The sequence below is a fragment of the Lontra canadensis genome, unplaced genomic scaffold (genome assembly GCF_010015895.1).
Source record: "Lontra canadensis isolate GAN:19392208 unplaced genomic scaffold, GSC_riverotter_1.0 scaffold13, whole genome shotgun sequence".
Lineage (NCBI taxonomy): Eukaryota > Metazoa > Chordata > Mammalia > Carnivora > Mustelidae > Lontra > Lontra canadensis.
The window spans coordinates 28755348-28781761 of NW_022631007.1; the positions used below are offsets into that span (position 1 = coordinate 28755348).

At 41.6% G+C, this 26414-nt stretch overlaps 1 protein-coding gene across 11 annotated transcripts in view; it reads right to left on the reverse strand.

Annotated features, from left to right (window-relative positions):
* Positions 1 to 26414, reverse strand: part of RBMS1 (RNA binding motif single stranded interacting protein 1) — a 207536-nt gene that overhangs the window by 22178 nt on the left and 158944 nt on the right. For all 11 annotated transcript variants that reach the window (XM_032857930.1, XM_032857935.1, XM_032857932.1 and 8 more), the window contains exons 3-6: positions 19124 to 19182; positions 14119 to 14210; positions 5337 to 5494; positions 3268 to 3347 (exon numbers count right to left, since the gene is read on the reverse strand). In XM_032857930.1, the coding sequence (XP_032713821.1) occupies positions 3268 to 3347; positions 5337 to 5494; positions 14119 to 14210; positions 19124 to 19182 (389 nt within the window). The remainder of the gene's footprint in view (positions 1 to 3267; positions 3348 to 5336; positions 5495 to 14118; positions 14211 to 19123; positions 19183 to 26414) is intronic.

Below are 26414 nucleotides of genomic sequence, written 5' to 3' on the forward strand. Positions count from 1 at the left end.
ATTTCTGCCTTTAAGGAGCCCCCGGTTGAGTTAAGTGACCCACGTGGCCATAGGTGCTGGGACACAGGCTAGAGTCCTCAGGGTGCTGTGCGCACAGACCGACTGGGCCAGGGGAGGCTCTGGCAGGGGAGCAAGCCTGGAACCCAGTCTTGGAGGTCGAGGACTGGAGAGCTGGGTTAAAGGGAACTGAAGGGCACTAAGCTGGAAACCAAAGGAGAGAAATCAGGGAGGAATGGAGAGCACGGTGTGCTTGGAATATATTTGTAGTTTGATCCTGGAGGAGGACACACCATGAGGCAGAGAACAGAAGGAAACAGGACTGAAGAAGGAGGCAAGAGGCCTTTCGCTTCTGGCCTTCAATATCATTTCCAGGAGCCTGGGCTTTTTCCTTTATGGGAGGAGGGGACTTGGAGCAGGAAAGTGACACAGACGTCTACATTTCATCAAACTCTCTGGCCACAGTCAGGGCAAGTATCTGGAGAGGAAAGGCTAGTGATCAGGCAGGCAATTATGAGCCGGCCGTAATGGCCTCAGTGAGAGATCTGGGGCTAAGCTAGGCTGTGGTAGGAGGAATGGTGGGGAGACGGGTTGGTCTACAAATTATCAAGAGGAAAAAATGTAAGGACTTGCATGATGGAGGGAGGGAGGGGAAGAGGGAGCCCAGGGTGATCTGGCCTGCACTTCCAGTTTGAGTGCTTGGTTGGGTACTGGTCCCACTAACTAAGAAAAGGACAACTGGAAGAGGAGCAGGATTAGATGCGGTGGAGCGGGGGGGCGCTAGTTTTGCTTTGGAGACGATGGACGTATGGTGACTGAGACCAGGCAGCCTGATGCTCAGGGCAAAACCAGGTTGGGAGACGGTATCTCTGAGTTGTACATACTACTGGAAACCTTAGAATATACATCTATACTAGAACTGTGAGCCAGAAGTGGGATTCAGGGAAATAGCAACAGTTAAGGAGTAGATAGAAGAAACAAGCCAATAGAGGAGAAGAAATTAACGCAGGACGGGAAGAAAACAGGTGACGCAGAGGTCAAAGGAGGACATGTTTCAGAGATGGGTAAGGGGCCGGCAGTATCTAGTACACCAGACAGTATCCGAAAGAAAGGGAAGCCTCCAAATTGGGATAACCAGGAGGTAAGTGTTAGTTGAATTGTGTCCCCACTATCCCCACACCTCCCCAAAACAGCTGAGATCCTAACTCTCAGTAACTCATAATGACAGAAGAGGACCTTATTTACAAATAGGGTCTTTAAAGTTAAAAAGAGGTCATTAGTGTGGGCCCCAATCAAACAATGGGTGTCCTTGTAAAAAAAGGGAAAGATGGATATGGAGACAGACATGTGCAGACGGAAGATGGCGTGAAGAAACACAGGGAGATGATGCTCATCTACAAGCCAAGGACGGAGGGAGGCCTGGAACAGTCTCTCTCCATCCTGCCAACACCATAATCTTAGACTTCGAGTGTCCAGAACTGAGACAACGGTATTTCCATGGTCTAAGCCCCCCAGTTTGATACTTTGTCACAACAGCTCAGCAGACTAATACGGTTTACCACGTGAGACACAACGAGGAGAAGTCATGCAGGGGAGGGTGAGGTGTGAACGGAAAACAGAAATGGGGATAACGCTTTTAAAAGGGTTACATGAGAAGGGGCTAGAGAGGAACACAGGGTTTTAGTTTTAGTTTCAAGATCAAAGAGACCTGAATGGTCTCAAACACAAATGGATAGATTTTTCTAGTAAATTATTGAAATTTAAAATGTACTGGCATAAAGTAGTTCATAGTTTTGTTCACTGTGTTCTGTGACTTAAAAAAAAAAGTCTATTATAGTCACAGTCACAATTTTTGTTCCTAGTATTGTTTATTTGTGCATTTTCTTGCATTTGTCTACCAATTAGTAATGCCAGAGATCTGTTATTGCTGAAAATAAAGGTTTTCAGCTTTGTTGGGGGAAAAAAATAATAAAAGCAAAAGACATCTGAAATTGTAGGAGAGGGAGGGGATACCTGGCAGAGCAAGGTCCTGAGGGTATGTGATCAAGACCACAGCTTGGGACCCCTTGACCTTGAGACTTTAGGGAAGGAGGACGGCAAGAATGGGGTTGGGTTGATCTCTCTCCTTGTTGGAAGGAAACAGGAAATTGATGGTGTTTCCACCTGGTGATCTCAATTTTATTCATCAAGTGAGAAGTGAAGTCATTTGCTTAGAGTTGAGAGGGGGTTAAGGGTAAACTGAGCAGGCTGAGAGGGGAGACTGCAGCTGGGGAAGGATGAGAAAGCTGAGTGAGGACCAGTGATGTTGGGTCTGGTCAAGCTGGAAACATTTACAGCCTGGATGTAACAGGAGCTGAGAAGGTGGCCTGCTGCAGAATTAATCCAGGCTTAGCATTCTGTGAGGCAGGTGTGACCAAGGGTTGGGGTATAAGACAAGTGAGGATACTGCTAAAATGGAGACCAGATTTGGTGGGGATAGAAAGTAAAGAAGTACCCCCTTTGAATTTCGGATCAGGTTTAGTAGGAGCCAGTGTGATCTGGGAATGAAAAGCTCCTGAGGTGTGGTATTCTTGGGCATGAGAACACAGGCAGGGCCATGGCAGGAAGTGGTTACCATGGCGGGGGAGAGAAGGGCCGTAGGGACTGAGGTTCAGGTTCTGTAAGGGGTGCAGGGTAACACATGCTGAACTCTTCCACAAGAAAGGCAGGAGCCAGGGGGCGCCTGGGTGGCTCAGTGGGTTAGGGCCTCTGCTTTAGGCTTGGGACATGGTCTCAGGGTCCTGGGATCCGGCCCGCATCCAGCGCTCTGCGCAGCAGGGAGCCTGCTTCCTCCTCTCTCTCTGCCTGCCTCTCTGCCTACTTCTGATCTCTGTCTAACAAATAAATAAATAAAATCTTAAAAAAAAAAAAAAGAAAAAAAAGAAAGGCAGGAGCTGGGGTGGAGAGGAGCATGGCCCTCAAGGGACAAGACTGCAGGCCAGATTCATTGAGGCTGGTGGGTGGTGGGAGAAGCAGGTCTGGGGATGGGCCCCTGCATCAGAGAAGGAAGGGCTTCCAAGTGCCTGAGAGGACACACCCTCCCTCCCACTGGCATGGCTCCCATTCATATTTAAACACTCGATGTCTGGGAGAAGTGCATCTTGAAGTCTTATTTGTAGAACCAAGGAAATAAATTTTAAGAGCTAGATGAAGGGTTTTTGGCTCTTGATACATCACAAGGGCTAAAATATATTACATAAAAGATTACTGATAAAATTTTAAACAACATACCAGAAACTCCAGGTGGTGTCTTAATGAATTTTCCATTAAAATGACCAATAACGGCTTCACACTTCTCTGTTGATTCCATCCTATTCATCCATCAAAATAAAACACATATTTAGAGATCTCTTAATTTCAGATTTTGTTTTGTGCATGTGAATACATTCTTATAGGCTACGGGAGACAAATGAAACCTAGCAAAAACGTGAATCAGAAAAAGTGGGCTTATCCTATCTTTTCTCTGTTTTATGTGTACTTCTATAATGAAATGAAAACTGATATTCTGAATCATACAAGAAATAAATCATATCCAGAGTGTTTAATATCAAGCATATCAAATGTGTAACTTTTTTCTCCTTGTTGGAGAACTGGCGATCCATACACAATAGCTCTGCTGGTCGTGATACGGAATTGAAACAGAAATGCCAGTTCAAAATACAAGTGGATTTACCGTTGCCAGAATATTTTAAAGATGGCCTTTCCTTTCACACATTCACAAAAGGAGAGACTCAGAAGTCATGGTAAGAAGGAATGAGAATCTCAGGATACTCCTTATATGGTTTTTACATTAGCTCTAGGTATAAAATTGAATTAGGGAAGTTGGCTATGTACTACTCTCTTTGTCTTCTTGGCTTCAGAGGAGTACTTAAAGGATTGAGCCTAACTTTACAATTTATTCTACACCTGCAGGTGGCTAAAAACCCTTGAGAATCATTTCAAGGGAATTACATTATTTTGACTTGTTATTATTATTTTTTTTAATGGAAGAAACACTGAATAATCTTTTCAAAATGCACCTCACTCCTGGACAACCTGGAGAGTTACATCTTGGTTTTAATGGGTAGTAATAGTTTTAAAAAGCAACAGAATATAATTGGGTTCCATCTTTGGATACAAAACTGAAACTACTTGATCTGCTTCAGAACACCCACAGAGGCGATGACTTTTAGTGGGTGCTGAGCTTTCATTGTTTCCCTGGATCCTTTTAAACAATTAAGTGTACACTGGAAATGCAAGTTGTGGGGGACTTTCCACTTGTAGAAATTTTAGTTTTGTCTTAAAATTATCTGGGCTAACAAGAAAGAGCGATCAACTAAAAGCCAGAAGAACCCAAGTACTAGACCTTGCTTCATTACTTGGCAGTCTGGTGACAACGGAAACATCTCTTCTTTGACTTGACTTTCTTATGCATAAAATAGTGAACAAAGCTGCCTTTGTTGATCTCCCAGGTCTCTGGGAGATGTGCTTGTCATCATATCAGATGTTGTATATGAAAGTAAAATACCAGCAATTTTTCTTCCAAAATCAAAGTCAACATATAGACATTATCTGTTCCTGCACAGTCCAAACAGGTCCCTGAATAATGGTAAGTCAGTTTTTATATATGGGCTTATAGATTAGAACTATGTCAAAACTCAAAGCACTTGGTGTTTGAGATTTTTCTTTTAGAAACAAAATTAACCATTATATTGAAGTATCCTTTCCAGAGAGGAAGGGATAAAATTAAGTTGGAAGAAGTGAGGACACTCTAGATAGATCTGTCACATTCTGCTTCTTAACAAAGAAAAAAAAAGTCTGAAGCAAATTATAAAATGTTACAACTGGTGTAGCAATTGGTGGTTAGAGAGGTGTCCTATCATTGTCTTACTTTCTGAATGTTTGATATAATCTAACTCATTGACTTTATGATGAATCAAATTTCCATCAAATGAGAAAAGCCATACTGATTTATTTATGAAATTCAGGAGCCTGTGATGGTTATTTTTAGGAAGTTACAGGCATCCTGATTTAATTCATCAAAACATTAAGGACACATATTTTCAAAACTATTGCTCATATGATATTTTCTTGCCCTGAGTCACCAAATATTTAGTGTATTCAGGTTCAAGAAGCCTAATGAACTTCCAAAAGATCTGGAAAAAAAAAAATACAAACCAATATTTACACATTTAAATTCATGGTGCAACTGGTTCCCATAACCCTGGCTTAAATTCTCTCTTCTTGCTCAACTTTAGTTTTACAGGAAACTTGGCCAAGCTCTCATCATTGCCATAGTAAAGCTAAAGCAGCATGCTTACCTAGCAAAGCCAACACCTCGACTTGTGCCACTGGAATCCCGTAGTATCCTTGTAGAAATAACTTGTCCAAATGGTTTGAGCATATTTTCAAGTTCTTGCTCATCCATGGACAGTGGCAGATTAGAAATATATAGGTTAGTAGGATCTTGTTCCTGTTGCTAAAACAGAACAGAGAATTAGCCATTAATTTCCAACTAAGTTGAAATACGGATGTTAACACACCTACTTTGAGCCACTCTCTTGGCTCAGGTCCCTTCAGAGTGCTACCAGAGCAAGCGTGGCAGCTACAGAACACCCAAGTCACCTTGCACACTTGAAAACAGCGTCCGAAGCTTGGGCAATCTGTGCAGGTCGGGCATGATTCTGCCAAGCCCTTCTCAGCCGATTTGGAGGTGCCACTGCTGGCCCGTGCCGGGGAGCTGGAGAGAGTGCCCTCATGAAGCCACACTCTCAGCTGTTTGCAGCACTCCCAAAATAACCAATCTCTCCTCTGCGACTATTTTTAGGAGTCCATTTCAGGCACACGATTACACAGAAGGCTATTACTGTCAATAGTTCAATCCAGAGACACACAACGGATTCTGGACCAAGTCATCTCAAGTCCAGCGGGGCTCTGTCCCAGTTCCCCTCTGCTCCATGGCAGGTCCTTACTACTCACTTCAGAGCTCTGATCACCCATGCGGAGAGGAGAACCCCGAAATGAACAAAAACAAGTGAACTCAAAGCCATATAAAATGATAAACTCTAGGCAGAGCAAACTTTAGAATCAGCAGAAGGGTGAACTCAGGAGTAGGTGGGGGAGGGTAGTAAATCCTTGCTACTCAAAGAATGATCCAGGGCCAGCAGTGCCAGACCAACCGACCCAGTCAGAAGCTGCATTTTAATCAGATTTCCAGGTAAGTCATACGCATATAAAAGTTCCAGAAGCAATAATTAATTAGATCACTCCCAGTCACCTTTCCTTTGGGGAGACAGAATCAGCTGAAACCAAAGATATGCAACTGAATTCTCTGAGAACCAGTAACTGCTATGCACATTTACTGAGAGTACAGTGTTAAAGCATCAGAGAAAAAACATATATGACAAGTGGAATATTTTCTGACCAAGTCAAAATTCACTTCTGCAATTGTGAAGATTAGAATAGTCTTAAATCAGGCTTTCTTTTCATCTTATTAACCATCTATACCTTTACATATTGAGCTACGCAGGCTTATGATTTTTAATAAGCACTATTAGTAAAGTCATTAACTGAGGTTTCAGCATTAGGCAACAGAACAGCACACTCATTATATTTTAGATTTTCAAAATGCACAGTACTTTAAAAATATATGAGAGGCATATGCGTATTTGAATTGTACAAAGTCTCTACTTTCAAATTTATCCTGTTGTTAATTAAACCTGAGATGAAATCTGTCCTTTTATATAATCTGCAAGTAAAAGTGCATATTGACCTTTCATACTATACTTACCTGGTAAGATTTAAAATAACAGCCTGGTATCCTAGGAAATGACAAATGCCTTGGTATTTCCAAGCATTCGAGATATCAAACCCAGAGAAACTATGGGCAAAAAGTACTGTCCCTCTGACCTCCTGCTTCTGACTTCTGACAGAGGGCAGCAGCACATCACCAGGCCAATACCAAAGGGGTACAGCAGAGGCTCCAGGCCCAGGTGTCCTGGGTGTGGCAGGGGAGGGGGATACCCAAGAAAATAATTTTTCAAATGTTCAATAGTAAGCCAGATACTTAACCTCATTAACCCTTCACAGACTAAACAAAATGGTAACCATCTTTGCTTTTAGCTGAAATGAGATCTGTTCAATGTGGAACAGCTGATTACCTTATGCTGAACAAAACCCATCTTTATACCTTTAATGTATAAAAATTGGAAACTGATTTAATAAATCAAAACAGTAACAGATAACGTGTTTGAAAATATAAAGAAAAGCAAAATGGTCTGAGGTATTAAAGTTTTCAAGTGCTCCTGATGTAGGGTGAGAGATAAAATCTCTCCTTATCTCCATTTCACTCACTACCTCTACCAAATTAGCCTGATTAATGGCACAGCTCCTTGATTAGTCATCTCATGTCAGCTCTACCCTCCCAAGTCCCCAACGATTTCCTACAGTACGGAAGACTCTATTTGTTCCTGTGGAAGTCTGGTCCTTGACTGGCCAGTACACACGGAGTCCTTTCCCTCTGAGAGTAGGCGTGGAGGAGCCCTGTAGCCTCATAAGGTCAAATGAGATTTACAGGGCATCTCACACATCCCAGACTCGCATAAAATCCCCTGGACTCCAGTACGTCCTGCAGCGGCTTAGTTAAATAGGGGAGATAGAAACACATGCAGTAAGTGCTTAGGACAGAGGAGGGTACAAGTCACAATGGGAGGAGAGATGGGGGAGCTTGTCTTGAGAAGGGCAGGGAAGAGTTTTCAGAGGGCATGGCATGGAGTTCAGACTTTAGAAACAAACAGAAGTCATGAGGCTGAAACCAGATTGTGAAAGGGTATCTCTCAGGAGTTGGATTCTATTTTGTCAGTCCCTGCTGCTAAACTTTTCCACTGAAGCCTTGCTAACAGCAAGTAGGACCATGAATACTGAGGAGTTGGCAGGCAAAGGCCAAAGTAGCTTTACAGAGTGCAGTTTTTTTGGGAAGTCTTGTGCTTTATCTTAAAAAAAAGAAAAAAAGAAAAAGAAAAAAAAATCATGTAAATTTTGCAATGTACTTGCTATTTAGGTTTGTTTTAATATGGAAGCGCTGTTTCTGACCACAGACTTCCAAGTAATAATGATAACTTGAGGGAGAGAAGCCAGGCATATCCTGTGATTTCATGTACTCTGGTGGGTGAGGGGGAGCTGGAGGAAGAACTGTTGTCCACCGACTGTAGTTAGAAAGCCACAGCCTGGCGAACGAGGGGAGCTTTCAGAGGCATGGAAGCAAGGAAATGATATCATCAAGCCTATCTTATGAGAAAAATCTCTGAATCATGCTTAGTCAGATTCAGAATAAAGCTGGGAACCCCCTAATTAAAAAGTGTTAAAACCCTCCTTGGACAAAGATACGGCATAAAAAATGTCACGGAAGAAACATATACCATAAATATTGTGGGGTTTTAAGTTACAACTATAACCATTAAATGACTAATATTCAAGAACGTTCAGAGGAAATTTGTCATATGTGAAGTATTTTTACAAGGGTTAACAATGTAGGTACAAACTACTTTTTAAATCTGTGTTTTAGTTGCTTGTATAATTAAAATATTAATAAAATGTTACATTCTTTAAAGTCCCGATTCAGCTTGAAAGTTTACTGATGAAGAAAAAAATAAGTACTAAAATCAGAATCCAGAAAGAAATTGAGATCTTAACCCATTCTTTGATAGCCAAAGTGGACTAAACATGAGTAAATATTTCCTGTGACTTTCATGCATTTTTTTTCAACAGCAACAACTCAGTCAATGAGGGTTTTTCACTTGGGATGACCTTTAAAGTTAATGCTATTTATTCTTCTTATCAAATGGTCAACTTATCCTGCAAACATCGACCACAAAGCTGTAATAATTAAAAAAGAAAAAAGAAAGAAAGGAGAAGAAACTCCAAGCTGGCAGCACTGGCCACAAAAATATCTCATCCCCAAAGTGTCTGTGTCATCTAATTGCCATACATTCATAGAGAATGGATTATATAATAGTTGTAGTAAGTGGGGGGTGGTTCTCGAAGGAGGGTAATTTAGTTTCTTTAAAATCAGTGACAACCATAACTCTGTTTTATTACACACAATGTTATGTCTCAAAAAACAATTATTCTGTAAATTATAGGTGGCCAAACATAAAATGGGGCCAACAGCCCTCTTTATATCCATCCTTAGGCATGGAAAAGGTTCAATGGCTTCTCTAACAAGTGGAAAACTAGCTCCCACATTGGCCGTGAGATGGATAAATGGCCACTAACGTTCACTTGAGTAGAAAAGCAGGGCTCAGAGGTCCCGCGTGGTGTAAAGCACTCAGTCATCATCTGAAAGAAATTAACAAAAACCTCCCTGTGCATGTGGAATGGTTCCTAAAATGCAAGAAAGGGACTTGGCAGGAAGACCAGACATCTGTTTTCTCTTGTACTGAATAGGTTCACCACGCAGCCGATAGCTGCTTACAGGCATGTGAATGCAAACGGCCTAAATCGCGGCAGACTCTGTGTGGAAGGGGGATTAAAGTCCTGCTCGTCTGACTGCCTATTTACCGGAAAGAAATGTGTGGGGCTTACCACCAGGCAAATAGCATACGACGATCCGCTGACTCCCAGCAGGCCTTAAGAGGCACTGCTGAAAGGCCTATAGAAGTCATTCTATTAACAGGTATTACCAGTGTTGACTTGTGTTTTAAGTCCTTTTAGCTTAATATCTGAGTTTTGCTCTTTTTATAGATTCTGAGTCTTGTGCTCTAAAAACAAACAATGTGAAACGAGGCCAAGTTAACATCAAGAGGCATGGCCTTGAGCCTTTAGGAAAACATTTTGGTAAGTATCTTCAGGGTATTCTACGGACAGAGCTCAATAAATACAACTTCTAAATGTCCCATTCTTAATTCTCACTATCTGCTCAAGCTGGGAAGAAAGTTTTTCTCTCGCTGAGTTGGGCTTCTCTGGTCATTCACAAAATAAAGATTTAGTAACTACCCTATGCCAGGTACCAAGAAAGGTACTGAAAGTGAAAACATAAATAAGAAACAATCACTGTTGCTGAATGCAAGTGAGAACACTTGCAAATTCTCAGTTTAGAGTATCTGTGGATCCTTTTCCAACCCAGGACAGCCAATGTGTCACACAATATTGTATTCTCCTTCACCCAAACCCCAATCCACCCCCCCACCCTGCTGACTTCCTTAGTAGAATACCCGTTCATTTTTTTTTCTAATTCACAAGAAAGCAGGCCTTTAATGTGTGGCAGTGTGAATGCTCAGACCTGTATGCAGTATCCTGTTTAATTCACTAAGCAAAAAAGTGGATAGCAATGGATCCCTTATCACTCAACATGGGGGCCAGACCTGAACTTCTTTTAAAAACTGTCTCCACAGGGGCGCCTGGGTGGCTCAGTGGGTTGAGGCCTCTGCCTTCAGCTCAGGTCATGATCCTGGGGTCCTGGGGTCGAGCCCCGCATAGGGCTCTCTGCTCAGCAGGGAGCCTGCTTCCCTACCTCTCTCTCTGCCTGCCTCTCTGTCTGCTTGTGATCTCTGTCAAATGGATAAATAAGGTCTTTAAAAAAAAAAAAAAGATAATTAAAAACCGTCTCCACAGAAAGTACGGGCCAGGCACTCCTTTATCTGGATAGTATGAAGAGGTTAAGTCCATTCCAGAGCCTCAAACCCACGGTGTCATGGTATAGAACAACGGACCCTCTAGCATTTAAAATAGCTTTTGTAACTTTAATGATATAATAAAAAAGAAATCACACCCGGGAAACTCAGTTGTTCTACAGCGACCTAAAGAAATTCACCGAGTGCAGGACATTGGCACACTGCCAGCATCTCTGAACATGGGCACCGCTCCTGCCCTACTGACCATGTAGAAAGGGGATCGTTTTTCCTAGCCAATTTACCGTCCCAAGTCTCCTCAGGAAGTCTCTGCACAGTGCTCGTGGTCAGGCCACAGGAAGGTGGCTTTCAGAGCACACGCGGACACGTCGGGGAGGGCCCGAGTCCACCCAGTCTAGCACTGACCAAACGCTGTGTAAAGGGTTCTTCAGAACGGGGGACGTTTACTAGACTGAGCTGCACGTGGAGGATGCCTCGGTAAGTGCTCTCACGACCGCTTTAAGTAAGACCTCTGCATTTGTAACAGGTTGTTAAACAGCCCTCTTTCTAACCTTGTTTCAGCAGAGGCCACAAAACAATGGCTGACACACCCCCATTCCAGACCACCTCAAGAGAGGCGGCTGAGACCTGGTTTGGGACGCTATGCTGACCACCCATCTCCCGCTGTCTACGAGAGCCTGGAGAGGCTGCGAATGGACATGCATGTGGAGAGGAATGCCGGTGTGTTCTGCGTCTCTCCCTATGGGCTGCTTCCCTATCACCACCAGGCAAGCGAGAAGGGCTTGAACAGACCACTCAGGAGGCTTGCACTGGGTCCCGAGCAGCTGGGTGGGTACAATGACCGATGTCTGACTTCAGCCTGAGAAGTCTAACAGGGGAAAGGCTGGTTGAAGGGGCCTCTAAGTGTGGCCGGTAAGTACCTACTTCTCCCAGACATTTGCCAAATGTAGATTGTAGGTGGGCCATGCAAGGGGGAACTGGCCAGGGCTGTGTTGTATCCTTCCAGAGAGGCTGCCTTGAAGGGCAACGAGGTCCCAGCAGAAAGGGCCTGAGGACAGACCCTCAGACTATGTGGAGCTGAGGCATATGCTCACTAGTTTCAAGGAAACACAGGAAAAAGATCAATTGGGGTGGTGGTATAACAGATCTCTGAAAAGAGGAAGAGCATCACCTCTGTGGCCAGAGAAATCAATATCAGATTATGTCACTGTCAGGTCAACAAACTTTCCCATCCCCCCATACCGTTTCCAGGGGGGAGTGTAAGAAATCATAGCTACCCAGCGGACAGCAGAGCAAGAAAAACATAACTTTGGGAAGTAGGAAAGAAACTAATGAAGCTCCCATCCTCCTACAGGCTCATTATGACTGACAGCAGACCTGAGCTGGAAGAAAGGGGAAGCTTCAACGTGATACTCAAAACTTTAGCAAAAATACAGGTGTCTGGGTGGCTCAGTCAGTTAAAGTGGTTGACTCTCGACTGCAGCTCAGGTCATGATCTCTGGGTCCTGGGATGGAGCCCTGCACTGGGCTTCGTATTCAGCAGGGAGTCTGCTTGAGATTCTCTAGCTCCCTCTGCCCCCCACCCTAAAGATAAACCTATCAAGCCTGGACATTTAAATTACAGGCATCACGCATTTAACATCAGTGATGTGTTCTTAAAAAGGAGACATCCAGCATCCAAATGTTAACCCGGATCCTATTCTAGCTTATTTCAAATACAAAAACACCATAACGTATTACACATGAATCACCACCCCCAATTTCCTAAAATGTAATTAAATCCTTCTTTTCCTATTTTTCTACAATTTCCTAAAACGTGACTTGTTATACTGGGATCTAAACCTTGAAAACATTGCTTCCTGATCACCAAGTAATCAATACAATTGCTAGCAGATAACTGCTGTGTAAGCTGATTTCTTTCAGCACCAGTGACATCCAAGACACATATCTCTTCTGCTGACTCTCAGCAGTTTTCAAAACCTCTACATGTGATTCTGACATTTTACAAACTTATTTAGACTGTAACTTGAGATTCCCTATACAACATCTTGTTTAAAATCCTGTATTTGGGTTGGGATGAATACATATAGAAACAGCTAAAAATGTATTGAAAGATAATTACATTCTGTGAAGTCTGGATATGAAAAATGAAGAAGGATTCTATTGGGAAAAAAAAAATTAATCAGAAAGATAGGAAGAGAAGGGACTTTTTAAGATAATGAGAGTGGCCAGAAAAGTCATGGGACCCACCCTGGAGTTTATCCATGAGAGGAAGAAGCAGCAACTTCAGAGAATAGAGGAAATGGACAAAGTAGGGGGGAAATAGGGCTGTTTTTTGATTGTGCCTTGAAAGTCCTGCTTATAAAATGGATGGGGACCCACTGTTTACAGAGGCAGGTTAAACACCCTGCAAATCATTATGCAACACCAGTACTGCACAGTTACAATTAAATATATTTAAAACTCTCATGATCATAACAATGCCACAGGGAATTACTCTATATTATGGACAGATAATCAGAAAATCATGGTGCTTAATATTTACATAGTTTTTATTTGTCTTAACTTCTTACTCTGGAGTTCAAGAAAATCTAAAATATGTCCAGCTCAATTCAAAGCTTTAAAAACAGTTAAAATCAAAGACTACTTTTAGAAAGGTGATCCTTTCACTAATTCCTAAAATCATTATTTGTGTTGATTTGAGTCAAGGTAAATCTCTGGTGTGGTAGCTACATACGCATCCTTCAGCAGACTCAAGGTCTTAGCAGGTAGCAAGTAACCTATCTCTTCACCAGAGCCCTTGAACTTCCATAAAGTCTCCTTCCTTATGGAACTGTGAATGCTCCTGAGGGAATGATCACATGTTACTATTCAGAAGCAGCAGAAGTAACAAAATTACTTTCCTCTGTGCTTCAAGAAGACAGAGAATATAAAACTATTGATCTTTTGAAAAGAATACACAAAATATCAAGCTGCTGAGTTTCAGGCTTAAAAATATTTTCCATAGCAATTCAAGGACCACAAATGGAAAAAAAAATGCACAGAATTATATGAGTCTCTTTAGAAGTGCACTATTGGTACTAGGTGTGACATAACCCAAGTTCACATTTGAGCAGTAAGAAGACGAAGGGCATAAACCCCGCTTCAACAACATTCCTCTTCCAGAATCCTAAAAGTTCATCAGAAACAAGCCTTGAAGAAAGCCATTATAGAACTACTAAAGGGTAGATTCATATCCCATAATAACCAGTGTCTAAACATGTCTGACTTCCTGTACAGATTCGAAATGGCATCTGTAGCTTCCTCTGCCCTAAACTATGACTGAGGATGTGGAGGCCAGGACAGGCGTCCAAAAGCACACAAGGTTAGTGGGGACGCAGGGAGAATGCCAACGCCGGCGGGCGGAGCACTGTGCCAGGCTTCAGGACCAAAGCTAGGGCCCAGAGAAGTAGGTGACTACTGGATCTCGACTCACCTTTGCCATTTGAGCTTGAACCCCACTAGCCTTCAGGGCAGACACAGCTTTCTGGGCTGCTGCAGGACTGTCAAAGTCGACAAAACCATAACCTGAAATGCAAAACATACTTGCTATTAAGCCATTATTTTGTGACAATGAAAAGAGCAAAAGAAGGACTCTCTGGTTCCCGATGTGGGGGCAGCAGAAACGGAACCCCTGACGTCCTGACACACCACTGGCATTACCAGCTGCCATGCTGTCTCCTTTGCAGGCTGTCTGTCCCTGGCTCTCTCATGAGCTAGGCGGATTTCCTTCCACGTCAAAAACAAACCAACCAAAACAAAACCGCCAAAACCCCAGTTTTCCCCTTTCTTCAGGTGTCCTGCTTACTGAAGCAAATGACATCTAAGTTAACCAACCAAAGTTGAAAAAAGAAAAAAACAACTTCAGAGAAATAGCATTTTTATGGAACTTAACAAGTAACAGGAAAAAAAAAAAATTATGTTTATTCCAAGGACTAAATTTATTTTTCAAAGAAGTATAACCATGAAATACCCTAAACATAAAATAATTGAAAGTTTAGTATGTCATTAAAAATGATTACTTATTTACTTAAAATATACCTCATGATCCCCCTTCATATAGAGAAAGGAGTAAAAATGCCTCCAGATAGCCAAAAAAGCTGTTTCAGCAGTTCATGCCCTAATGGCTAAAAACAAAACATAATACAAACAAACAAATAACCTTCTAAAAGAGGCTCTGGCTCAAAGCTTATTTATTCATAGCATTATAAACATTTTTAACAAGCTGGTCAGGTAATCCCCAGCCACACTAAATCAAAAGTAGGGGAAAAGGGTGTCAGGGTAAGGGCAGGGCAGCTACAAAATGAGCGTATGGATGGTACCTAGCAGCAAAAACTAGCAACAAGCAATGAAGGAGGAAAACTATAAAATGAAGAGGACTTAAGCAGTCTAAAAGCAACAGCCCCATGAATTTTACACAATCCAGTGAGCCACTGGTCATTTTTTGCTGTGATCACTCTTAAGTTATTGAGAAAAGGTTAAATCATACTTAACACACTGTTTAAAAGATCAGAGTAGCAGGCAAAAATACTGACAGAGATTTTATTGGAACACAAGCCTATTACTATGAAATAAAGTTTAAATGAGTAGGAATATTTTGAAAAACAAAAGCACTGTTTGGAGACTGTAGGGAAGGGCCAGTCCTATCACTGATTTCTTGACAGGGTAAAGATAGAGTATCTTTCATGGAAAAGTACTAGTGTCCATTCAAACGGACAAACATACCTATCAACAAGGCCAAACACAGAGCTTGGCAAGGGTTCAAAGGTCAGTTGGCAATATTAGTACCAAAAGTAACTGTCTGGTAACTAAACGGGTTGTAACGAAACAGAGTAAACCATCAATTACAGAAATAGAGGTTTCAGCAGAGATGCGTTAAAGCTGAAATAAGCAGCAGCTTCCTTCTATTACTTGGAATTGGACGGAAATAAAGCCTGATTTGATTTTGACAGTAGAGAAACAGCCAGGTTGGAATGAAAAAGAAGAGCTGGCTCAGGTAAAAACAGAGAATGGTGCTCAATAGCCACATCAGCAATTAGAGTCAACGCAGTTGGAGCGTTTTTAGAAACCTGTAAGTTAATGCTAATACGCATCCTCTGTGGGGACACACACACACTCTGTCACCCTCGCACCTACTTTATCACCCACAACTTGAGCAGGCCCTAAACGACAAGCCAGCTTCAATGAAATGGTGTCACTCCCACTGATGGATATTTGAGTGTGGTTACCCCCTGGAACACAATGTTCCTGTTGTCAGTAAATCACAAGAAACAGAAAGATCTCAACTTTGATGTAACTGGGGTTGAACTTATTATCAGTCAAGTACGATTAGTATTATTTTACCTGTTATTTTATTAGGAAAAATCTATAATGGTTGCATTTTAGTTGTTTATGTTCTTTTCTGGCCTTCTCTAAGCACATAAATATTTCAGTAAATATTTTCAATAAATATCTTTGCTGTAAACAAATCTAATGGGTAGGCATGCAACCGTGTGCTCTTTCATTTTGTCTGCTGCATTACTTTCAAGTAAATACAAGAGTGTATCAACTTGAGTTATAGGTTCTGTGGGTTTCATTGCATAAATGGGTATAAAGATACTTCTAAAGGTGGGATTTGCTAAATAACACAGCAGCCTCTCACGAACCCTAGAAAGACTCTCCTTGGGTCTCAGGACCAGGAATAGTTATGGTACTCCTGCTTCTTGAATTTTCCTCCACATTATAGTCACTAAGCCACGGGAAAAGATATGTTTTTTTTTTAATTTTTGTTTTGGCCATTAGCAAACTCAGGCCATTTTTGTAGTAAGCTGAGAATTCCTGCTCTTACCTCTATCTTCCCATTAGTCAGATTTATTCCCACCCATTTTTAACTTCGTGTATGTGTGTGTGTGTGGCATTTGCGTGCATGTGTTCTAGTTTTGTATGTAACTCTGTAAGCATTAATAAATTATTCAATGAGTGCCACAACTGATACTCTGTAAACTTTTTTTGGCTTGGAACTGCCATCTATACTGGTGTTGGAAAGTGTTTAAACACCTTCAGTTGGGTAAAACCTGACAAAAATTGAAATGCAGAAGAGCAACTGTCTCAAAAATTTTCAGATTTAATAGCTAAGGTACATGTTATTCAGAGCAATGTTTCCTTCAGTGTAATTTTCTTTCTTGGATAGAGACTCCAAAATATGCTTTGTGGGGGAAAAAAAAAATGTTCTGTGACCTCTAAGGTCTCGAACTTTCAGGTATAAAATTCTTTGGTATGGTCAACCTCAAAAAATTAGTATGTAACATGTGAATTTTCTATTTATGTGAATACTCTGTAATCCCTTATGCATTATCTATATTTATACATCTATTCATCCATTCACTTACCTGCCTTCTCATGTTATCAATGGCTACCATGCTGTCTTTTTTATGAGGTACGCTGTGTTATTTCGTCTCATTTGTCCTTTTTTTTTTTTTTTTTTTTTTTTTCCCCCCCCGGGAGCTCTCTCATTCTGCTTCTAGGATTTTATAAACCCATTTTGCTCCCTTGGTCCCCTCACTCACCCGCCCACCGCATGTGCCGACATGTCTATTCCTGAGAGCCTGGGTGTTACAAAGAGCCCTAAAAGGTTCCTACCATTGCCCTCACGGAAGGCACTATCTCCTGAGACTCACTTTAATAGAAGGTCTCCAAGAGATGTGCTGTTTGGACAATCTGAATTATTCTTTCCCTTATTTTAAAAGCCCCACAAATCTCTCCACTTCTCTTGGAATATTTTCCAACCGTGAAGGCTTCGTATCATAAAATGTCCGATTTCACATGAGTCTATTTTACTTACACCTTTTCTACATTGTGTTGAGCATTTTATGGAATTTTGGTGTCTAAGGAACAAGCTCTCATTGGAGAAAAGTGTACTACAGGTAGGCGTGTTCAGTGCAGGGGAGTGGGAAGAATTCAGCTGGGGAGTCCTCTGAGTCCTCTCCCTCACCTAACTGGGCAGCTGTGCTAATTTTTAAAACACACTGATCTGCCATGTAAGATTCTTCTCTGCTGGGGGCGGGGTGGGAGGAAAGGTAGGGTCAAGCCATAAAACCATTTGTCTACTGTGATTTTCTCTCTCAGTTTGAAACAAATGTTTGAGATCAGCCTCCTGTTTTATGCCTGCAAGAGTCCACTTTTCTTTATAAAACTGAAAGTTTTTTTTCCCCATGTCCCTGTTTTCTCAAATCGTTTACAAATACGTGAAATAACACTAACCTTGGCAACTAAATAGAAACATTTCAGTCTACAATTTGACTCTCTAGTTTAATTCATTTAAAATATTTATTGAGTACCTCTCTACATAAAGCACTGCTTTATTCACTGTCCCTAGGCAAAACTGTCTTCATGTGCCATGTGGCTTAAACAGGGGCTTAGATATTGGCCACAAAAGCTCCTTTAAATGCAGGAACTTTGAAGAAGACACAAATACAATGAACCACTTCAAGTCTAGATTAAAGGAAATGGCTGGCTTCGATGGCGAGGCTTCCCATTCGGTTCATTTCCATTCTTTGACTTTCTCAGACAGCGCTAAGCCAAAGCTATCGCCACTCCTTTAAAAAACTGGGGTCTAATTAATGAGGAGATTTGCCTTCTCTGCCTATTCCTGTCAACCTTATTTCAATTCATGGGGTCAGTGGTCGGACTCAAAGTCAGCTGACTCTATTCTTCCCCTTTCCTCAAAATCACATGCCCATTGTTAAGATGCTGGATCATTACAAGTCAGAACCGCCGGGCATCAGCGCTGCCTACTGTAGACGCCTCCTCTTCCAGCTCACGGAGCCGGATGAGCTCATCCTAATTACATGGAAAACTGAAGGTCAGTGCATCAAATTAATGCAGCAGCATATTTCAAAGGGGCGTATGACCTCCCCTCCCTATTACAATTTGGTCAGTGAAAATGGTTCTCTCCTCCCCGCTGCCAATATTGTCAACAGGCATTCAGCACAGAACAATTGGGAGTATTGAAACATGTAATTAAGTACTGCTTAAAACTACTCTATTCTAATTAATAGAGCCAATTTGCACAATATGTAATCTTTTCAGTTCTTTAGTACAGTCCAATGGTCTTCAGTAAGCAGCTCTAATCTCCTCAGGCTCAGGAAAGAAAAGCTATTTTCTAACTCTACTTCCCTTTTAAAGTAGGGGCTAAATGCCAACCAGTATCCTGCCTGTTAGCTCCACTGGAGTCAGATCTGCGACTCTGGCAAAGTGTAGCTGCTGGAGGGTTTCCAGCCAACCTCAGCCAGGGACAAACGTAAAGGAATATGCTGACACGGCGCAAGGCCGGAACTGGGGGGCACAGAAGACTCGGTTTATAATAAAATGGAGGTAGTAGTTTTGAAACCAAAGATCAGGTTTACAATGGCGTCAGTTTCCTAGAGCTAGGATGTAGTAAATTATCATCCAAGCGAATATACCTTTGCATTTGTTTGTTGTCTTATCCAAAATTGCCTTCGTGGAGACTATCTTCCCATATCTGAAAGATAAAAAGGAAAAAAAAAAAAAAAAAAGAACAGGAGAAGTTAAAATCAAGGAACCCTTAGGAATGTCAAAGTCCAGAGAACACGGATACTTTTCAAGCACCTGCAAAATTTAAAGGACAAAACGTCCTATACTTAGGGGACAGACAATGAGAATTTTAGACTCAAAACTAAACTAAAAGAAGGGACTGGCTAGGCCTCCTATTTGAATCCTCAGATTACGGTCTGATGTTGGCCGTTGAGGAAATCAGGTACTTACCTGACACTCTTCAGACCAAAAAAAGAAAAATGTCGGGGGGGCCGGGGAGGGAATGAACTCCATAAGAAGTTACTTCTAGCAACACTACGTGAATATAAAGCCAAACGCAAGGCTATAAAATTTACCTAACACTTTGATAACTATTAATGTTTATATAAATCTATAAAGACATATAACTAATATATTATTAACACCTCTTTCAACTCAGTAATAATAGCTCCACATATATTTGTGAAATGATAGGAACAATCAAGAATATAAAGCCATGAACCAGGGATTAAGCATTAATTCGATGAGGGTCTGTATAAATGTGATGGAATTCTTTAAGGTACAACAGATGTTGGGGGAAGAAGGAAAAAATCCAGAATATTAACCTCTTAATGATCCGCTGCTGAAGATGAAGTAGAAGTGTAGCTTAATAAGTCCATGTCCCAACCCGAACCCTTTCAGAGTGGCCACACCACAAGGTAAAGCACAGCCATGTGTGCTTGTCTTCAAAAAGCAAAGGAAAAACCTTTGAAATTAATTCTTAAAAATTGTGGGGACTTTGAGAAATGCATGTAACTCATCACGGATCTGTGACCTGTGCCCTCATTTATACATGTTTAATTTTACTTTCCTGTGTATTACTTCTAAAATTTCCTATTTTCTCTAATAATACTTTCTCATGATTGACCCCAAGGTCTAAAAAGTCTTGAAAGCTTAGTAAATGAAGCATCTGTGTAGCACTTTAAAGCATTTCTGAATACTGTAGGTTTCTGGTTTATGCATTGAACAAGCTGAAATATATTTATCTAGAAGAAACAAATGGCTTGAACCACCTCTTTTCCCCGGTTCATTTTCACTCTGTGTAATCACATAATCAAATGATTACTAACCAGGCATGAAAGTAAAGATAATTTAAGGTTCAAATGACAATTACATCCAAGAGGCATAATATTGCACAAACACCTTCAATTCCCTGTAGAGATTCTGAGTATTTACAATATTAACACAGGTCACCATGCTTAGCAAAAAAGGGTACTAATTTTTGAAAAACCTGAAAACCAGAGAAAATAAGTGATTTTAAAACCACCTTTTCAGCAACCATTTCTCTGTAGGTTACTTTCATGCTGGATTCATTTATCAGCACGCTCCTTTGCAAAAGTTTTGGCTGGAAATGCTTTTAGACTGCATTCCAGCCTCAAACCTTTCCAACAGTATGGAAGAGAGTTAAGTATGACTCCAGTTCAGGAAAAGGGGATTGACAGTCACAGAGATTAAGAGACTGTGCTTGAGGTCACAGAGTTCAGAGTCTTTTGTAAACCAAAAAGAAGAAAGGAAATTTAGGGAAGGTCAGGGGCTGGCCTTCTACCTTTCTGGTCCTGCTCACCCCACTAACGATGGGAGAGAAAGGGAAATGTGGGAGGTAGGAAAAGAGAAAAGTCTCCTGAGAGTACTGGCACTCAGTCCATGCCAGTTTTTCTGGGTTTCTGTTTTCTTTGATCTCTCTGCTGTTGTGACATTACTCCTCACCGCCACATCTAAGTACCCCACTCCTCCCCTGCTCTGAACTTGCTCCCCAGATCTCATCCTACCTTTCTGGGTGCTCTTTCCAGGCTTCTTCGCCCATTCAGCCTCCTTTTCTCCCTCCTTAGCCAAGTACTCTCATCTCAACCCTTCCTTTTCCTAGGAAATCCATCCAATGCTATGGCGTTATTTAAAGCATGTTCTCTGACTGGTGCTTGTTTCTCCTTCCTGAGTTGGTTTCTATTTTTTTTTAAGAGGTTATTTATTTATATGAGAGAGAGAGAGACAGAGAGAGAGCAAGCACGTGCTATGTGACTTGTGGTGGGGGGCAGGGAGAGGCAGACTCCCTGCTGAGTGGGAAGCCCAATTTAGGGCTCAATCCCAGGACTGTAGGATCATGACCTGATCGAAAGGCAGCTGCTTAACCAATTGAGCCACCCAGGTGCCCCCTGAGTTGATTTTTTGTTATTTCCCCAATGTCAGTTTTTTTGTCTCTCTTTCAACTCAAATATCTTTTTATGTTAAGATACTTTAATATCTCATTCAATGTCACCTCATGCCCACTATTTTCTAAATCCCATCCTTAAGGAGCCCAAACCCATCTTCTCTCTTTTCCTTCAGTAGCAGTGTCCCACTCTGATCTCCCACCAGGCTCGAGGTCCTCAAGACACCATGGACTCAGCCATCCTGAGTCCAGGCAGTCAGGAACCCTTCTGAGTTGTCTCTGACATGTTTCTAATATTCACCCCTCCCCTTCACTACCTCTAGACCCAAGCAAAAAACACACAATACTTCTTGCCTTGCTTTCAGCTTCTGGTGCTTCCAACCATGTCTGCTGCTTTAATTTACTTTAAACATCACTTTAAACATGTCTCTCTCATCCCATCATTATCCCATTCTAGCCCTGTTTGAACTTGAAGAACCTGTTCAAACATTATCTCTTCCATGAAACCATCCCTAATCTCCTCATCCAAATCCATTGTGATTTTATAAGAAACCAAAAAAGGGATTACATTTACTCAGTTCCTACTTATGTTCTAGGCGCTGTGCCAGGGGCTTTGTATGCCTGATCTTATTTAATTAACTTTGCAACATTCTTACGAGGTAGGTGCTATTATTCCCATTTTTTACAAATGGGAAAGTAAAAGCTCATATAGATTTTAAGCCAAAATCTCTCCTAAAACCCCAAAGCTTAAACAAATTTTGTTTAAATTCTCACTGCAATTTATTCATGAAATAATTCCGAGAAATAATGTTTCCTTTATACACTGAAGGTACGAAAGCGAAAGAAATCAATTGGGAGACCTCTTCTTATCAAGGTATGGGAGATTTACTTTTCAAGCCAAAGTAAAGCTTTTGTTTGTGTTAAACATAAGAAATAAACATGTGGTTCATGGTTGAAAGAGGGATGTGGAGGAGGTGTGTGGGAGAAGAGATTTCTGAAATTTATTCAGTTTTACTTTCTACTGCGGTTTTCACCATGATTTGTGGGTTAAGCCTAAAAGACCGTGACTTCTCAGAAAGGTACTGTCTCTGGAGCTATTCCATACCAGCCTCCCTGTAACTCCCTACCTGGAGTTACCTGAGGGGTACAGAAGGGTTTACCTCTGGTGACTTATCTTCTTTCTTGGGCTGTCCACTCAGTGACACCTCCCGTGGCACCAGAGGTATCTTATTCAAATAACTGAAATGGAAGATGCCCCACGTTCAGTCGCTCAGGCCCTGGCTCTGGTAGCTTCTCCGTGATGATGTGGTCACCATATGTGGGACTGGAGGGCAGAACAAGTAGTTCTAATCACGGGAGACAGGATCTAGGAACACGGGCCGGGCCGTCTATCAAATGGTGCCTCAAAGAACAGGAAAAGGCACAGCGGGGTTCAGAGCACGCACCCTTTCCCACTTACTAGTTCTCTCTGCAGTAAGATTTAATGATGTGGGGCAAGGGGTGCGGGGGTGGGGGATAAAGATGGTTCGCATTTAGTCTGATTCTATTGTTGATCATCCATGTCTACGAGAGTAACAGACATTTGAGTAAAACATCATAAATCAACCAGATATTCACTGGCCCTCAGTGTAGTTTGTTTTAAAAAATCATTAAGTAAGAGAGACAGGTTTGGGAGAAAAAGGCCTCTTGACTGACAGGATTCACACTCTGACAACACCAGAGAGGAGAGCAAGCCGTAGAATTTTAAAGGAAAAAAAATGTGACTAGGAAGATTCTGAGGGTTTTCCCTATCTTCAAAGTAATGAGGCTCAGATCTTAGCCCTGGCTACCAGAAAATAATATTCTTTGCTAAAAGCAGATAATCCACTCCAGAGGAAGCAAAAGGATAAAGAGTAATTAAGAGATGTGACTACAGAATCATTAGAATTTCAAAGGGAGCGGATAACAAGTCAAGTCTCATATTTAAACCTATTGGCCCAAGTGAACCTGGCTGACAAAACCTTCTGCTTAGAATCTACCAGAATTTCTTCTGTTTTTATCACAGCTTGTCATTTCTGCCCCATTTGCATTGAGATTTCTTTCATCTGCTGAACTATAAAGTCAAAGTAAAGTTTAGTCTGTCCTAAGTAAATAAAACTTAATTTTCTTCTCCGGCCCCTTCACGTACTCCCTCCTAAACTCTATCTTTTTATTAATTTGCCTTAATTACAAAAGAAATGCACCCTTGTAATTGGAAGACACAGAAAAGTAAGTTGAGATATTTTTTAAAAGATTTTTATTTATTTATTTGAGAGTGAGTGAGTGAGAGAAAGAGAGAGAATGAGTGGTAGGGGCAGAGGGAGAGAGAGAAGCAGGCTCCCCACTGAGCCTGATGCAGGGCTCGATGCCAGGACCCTGGGATCATGACCTGAGCTGAAGGCAGACGCTTAACCAATGAGCCACGCAGGCACCCCAAACAAAGTTGGAATATTAAAATCACCACAAGTCCCGGATAGGAATGTTAAGACACAGTGGTGCCAATCCTTAAGACTTTGTCCAGTGGGCATGTACACAAGGAACACACATGTGTACAACCTGTGTATGTGTACACACACACACACACACACACACTCCTGTACTAGGGAACTGGCAGCTTTGGAAGACTCCCAGTTCTGCGCCCACGCTCTGGAAGGTGAAGTCCAATCCACCCACCACCAACAGATGGCGACAATGGTAGCTCTGTTATTTTAACATTGGTCATTCCAGTTGTAAATTCATTTAAGGCACCATGGGGTAATTTGCAGTGTCGGTGTTAGTTTTGAAAGGTTTTATGAACATCATTAAACCTGAAAAAGCAAGGAGAGTGTAGAAAACAAAAATAAGAAAAAGTATATACTTATGACGTAAACAAAAAAAAGAGATTTTCTGTTTGACAAAGGGCGGGATATTGCTCATGCCTAGAGGATGACTGGTTTTGTTTTAATAGCTGAGGTGCCTGTGAAGGACAAGTAGGGACTCAGGAATCCTTTGAGATTCTGTGCCTGTGCAGAGGACCATCATCAGCAAGAAAGACGGACAGAGAACTGAAATGACTTCTGAGTATTTGGCTATCAGTTCAGCATCAATACGGGACAATATGACCCAGAGAGTTAATGCAGGAGAATAATGAAAGGAATAGCTTACATCTCTACAGCTTTCACTTTATGCCTGGCACAATTTTAAGTGATTTAAGTCAATTATTTTAATCCCAACCACCTTTGCAGTAGGTTAGGTATTATTCCCATTTTACAGATGTGAAACCAGGGAGCGCAGCCTGGGCCCTTGTCAAGTTGCACAGACAGTAAGTGGCAGAGATGGGAGGCAGGTATTTTGATCTGGACACCATGCTGACAGCTGCAGAAACTGGTCCCCAACCACAGGCTGTTCCGTAAGTTCAAAGCAATTCCTATCTTGACTCTTCACAGGTCCAAATGAGTGAGGGGATGAGGGCAGACTCAAACTGCAAAGGTTTCCAGGACTGATGCTGAGAACATTCCAAAGGGAGTTTCCCGGACTTCCTGGGTAGAGACAACATGGGTCTATTTGGAATAAAGTGCCCAACAGAGCATGTATATTAGTGGGGAGGAGGTACAACCTGCTCTAAAGCTTAAAAGGATCTACTGGGTGGGAATGGATTCAGGGATGATAAGCCAAAACTTCTCTTGTTATTTTGGATTTGGTGGGGGAAAAGGAAAAAATAAAAATAAAAAAGGCACACACAAACACACGCACACAGAGACAATACTGTGTATGTTGTTTTCCCCCTAGCTCTTTTTGCTGTTTTATCTTTTTCAGTGGCCTCCCAGGAAATAAGGATTTCCTAAAATTTGCTTTAGCTCTCCCAACAATGGGCTGAAGAGGGGAAGGTAAAAGAAAGCATTAAATTACACCCATTTTGCTAATAGAAAAGTTTGTCGGAGAATACAGTAAAAAAGTAGGAGTTGCCTGTCCATGTTATTGTGTACCCTCACCACGTTGAGTAATTCACCCGGCTGGTTTTCTTTATTTACTTGGTATAGAAAGTGGTCAGCATTTGAAGATGAGACACGAGACACGGGACATTTTAAAATGAGGCAATCAATACCAAACAAATTTTTTATGACTTTGCCTGGTTAGTACTGAAGATTTTAAATGTTACTGTAAGACTCTTCTAAGATATACAAATATTAGAGGTATAGAAAGTCACTCCACTTTTCCTTACAGCTGTTTCGGCTTAACTCTTAACATTCGTTAGCAGTCTGTCCCTCCCAACTGTGTGGTAGAGTGAGGGGTGCCCTTGTGAGTACAGTGATTCCTGGTACATGCGACAGAACAGAAAGCTTCATCTAATGCAGCTGAAACTGGAGCCAGGCTCTGAGGGTTAAATGCTTGGCAGGAAAAGTTGCTACAGCCCTAAAGGTCAGGAACAAACCTGGTGCTGAAGGTGAATGGAGCACAGGAAAGACAAAGACAGTCGAGAAAGAGATCAGACCAAGAAATCAACCCACAAATATTTACAGCATGTCTCTGGCATGCCCTTCACCAGACAGGGCCTACAAAAAATACACATGATGTCATTCTTGTTATCAAAGGTTGGCGGGGGAGATAATCTTTGAAGCAATGTAAGGAATTTTTAATACTAAAAAAATAAGAATACTGACAAATACTGACTTCTCTGATGAATGCTAAATAAAGGAGGCATAAACACAGGAGGAAGGTCAAGTCCACCAGGAAAGACTTTGGGGAAAGCAGAAATTTAGGTGGGCTACGGAAGACAAAAAACAGAGGAACCCATCTAATTAGCAACCCATGTTGGGGGAGTAAAGGAAGCTAAGTTTGAAAAGGTCTGATAGGGCCTTGAGTCCCAGGAAAAGGAGTCAAGGAACAGAATGTGGCTGGAAGTTTTTTAACAGCATAGTGATATGATGAAAGCAAGACTTTAGTAAGACTAATGAAAATCTTATGGCTAGGATTAGCAGAGCGAGAGGTGCCACATTTTATTTTACTAAATTTATTTT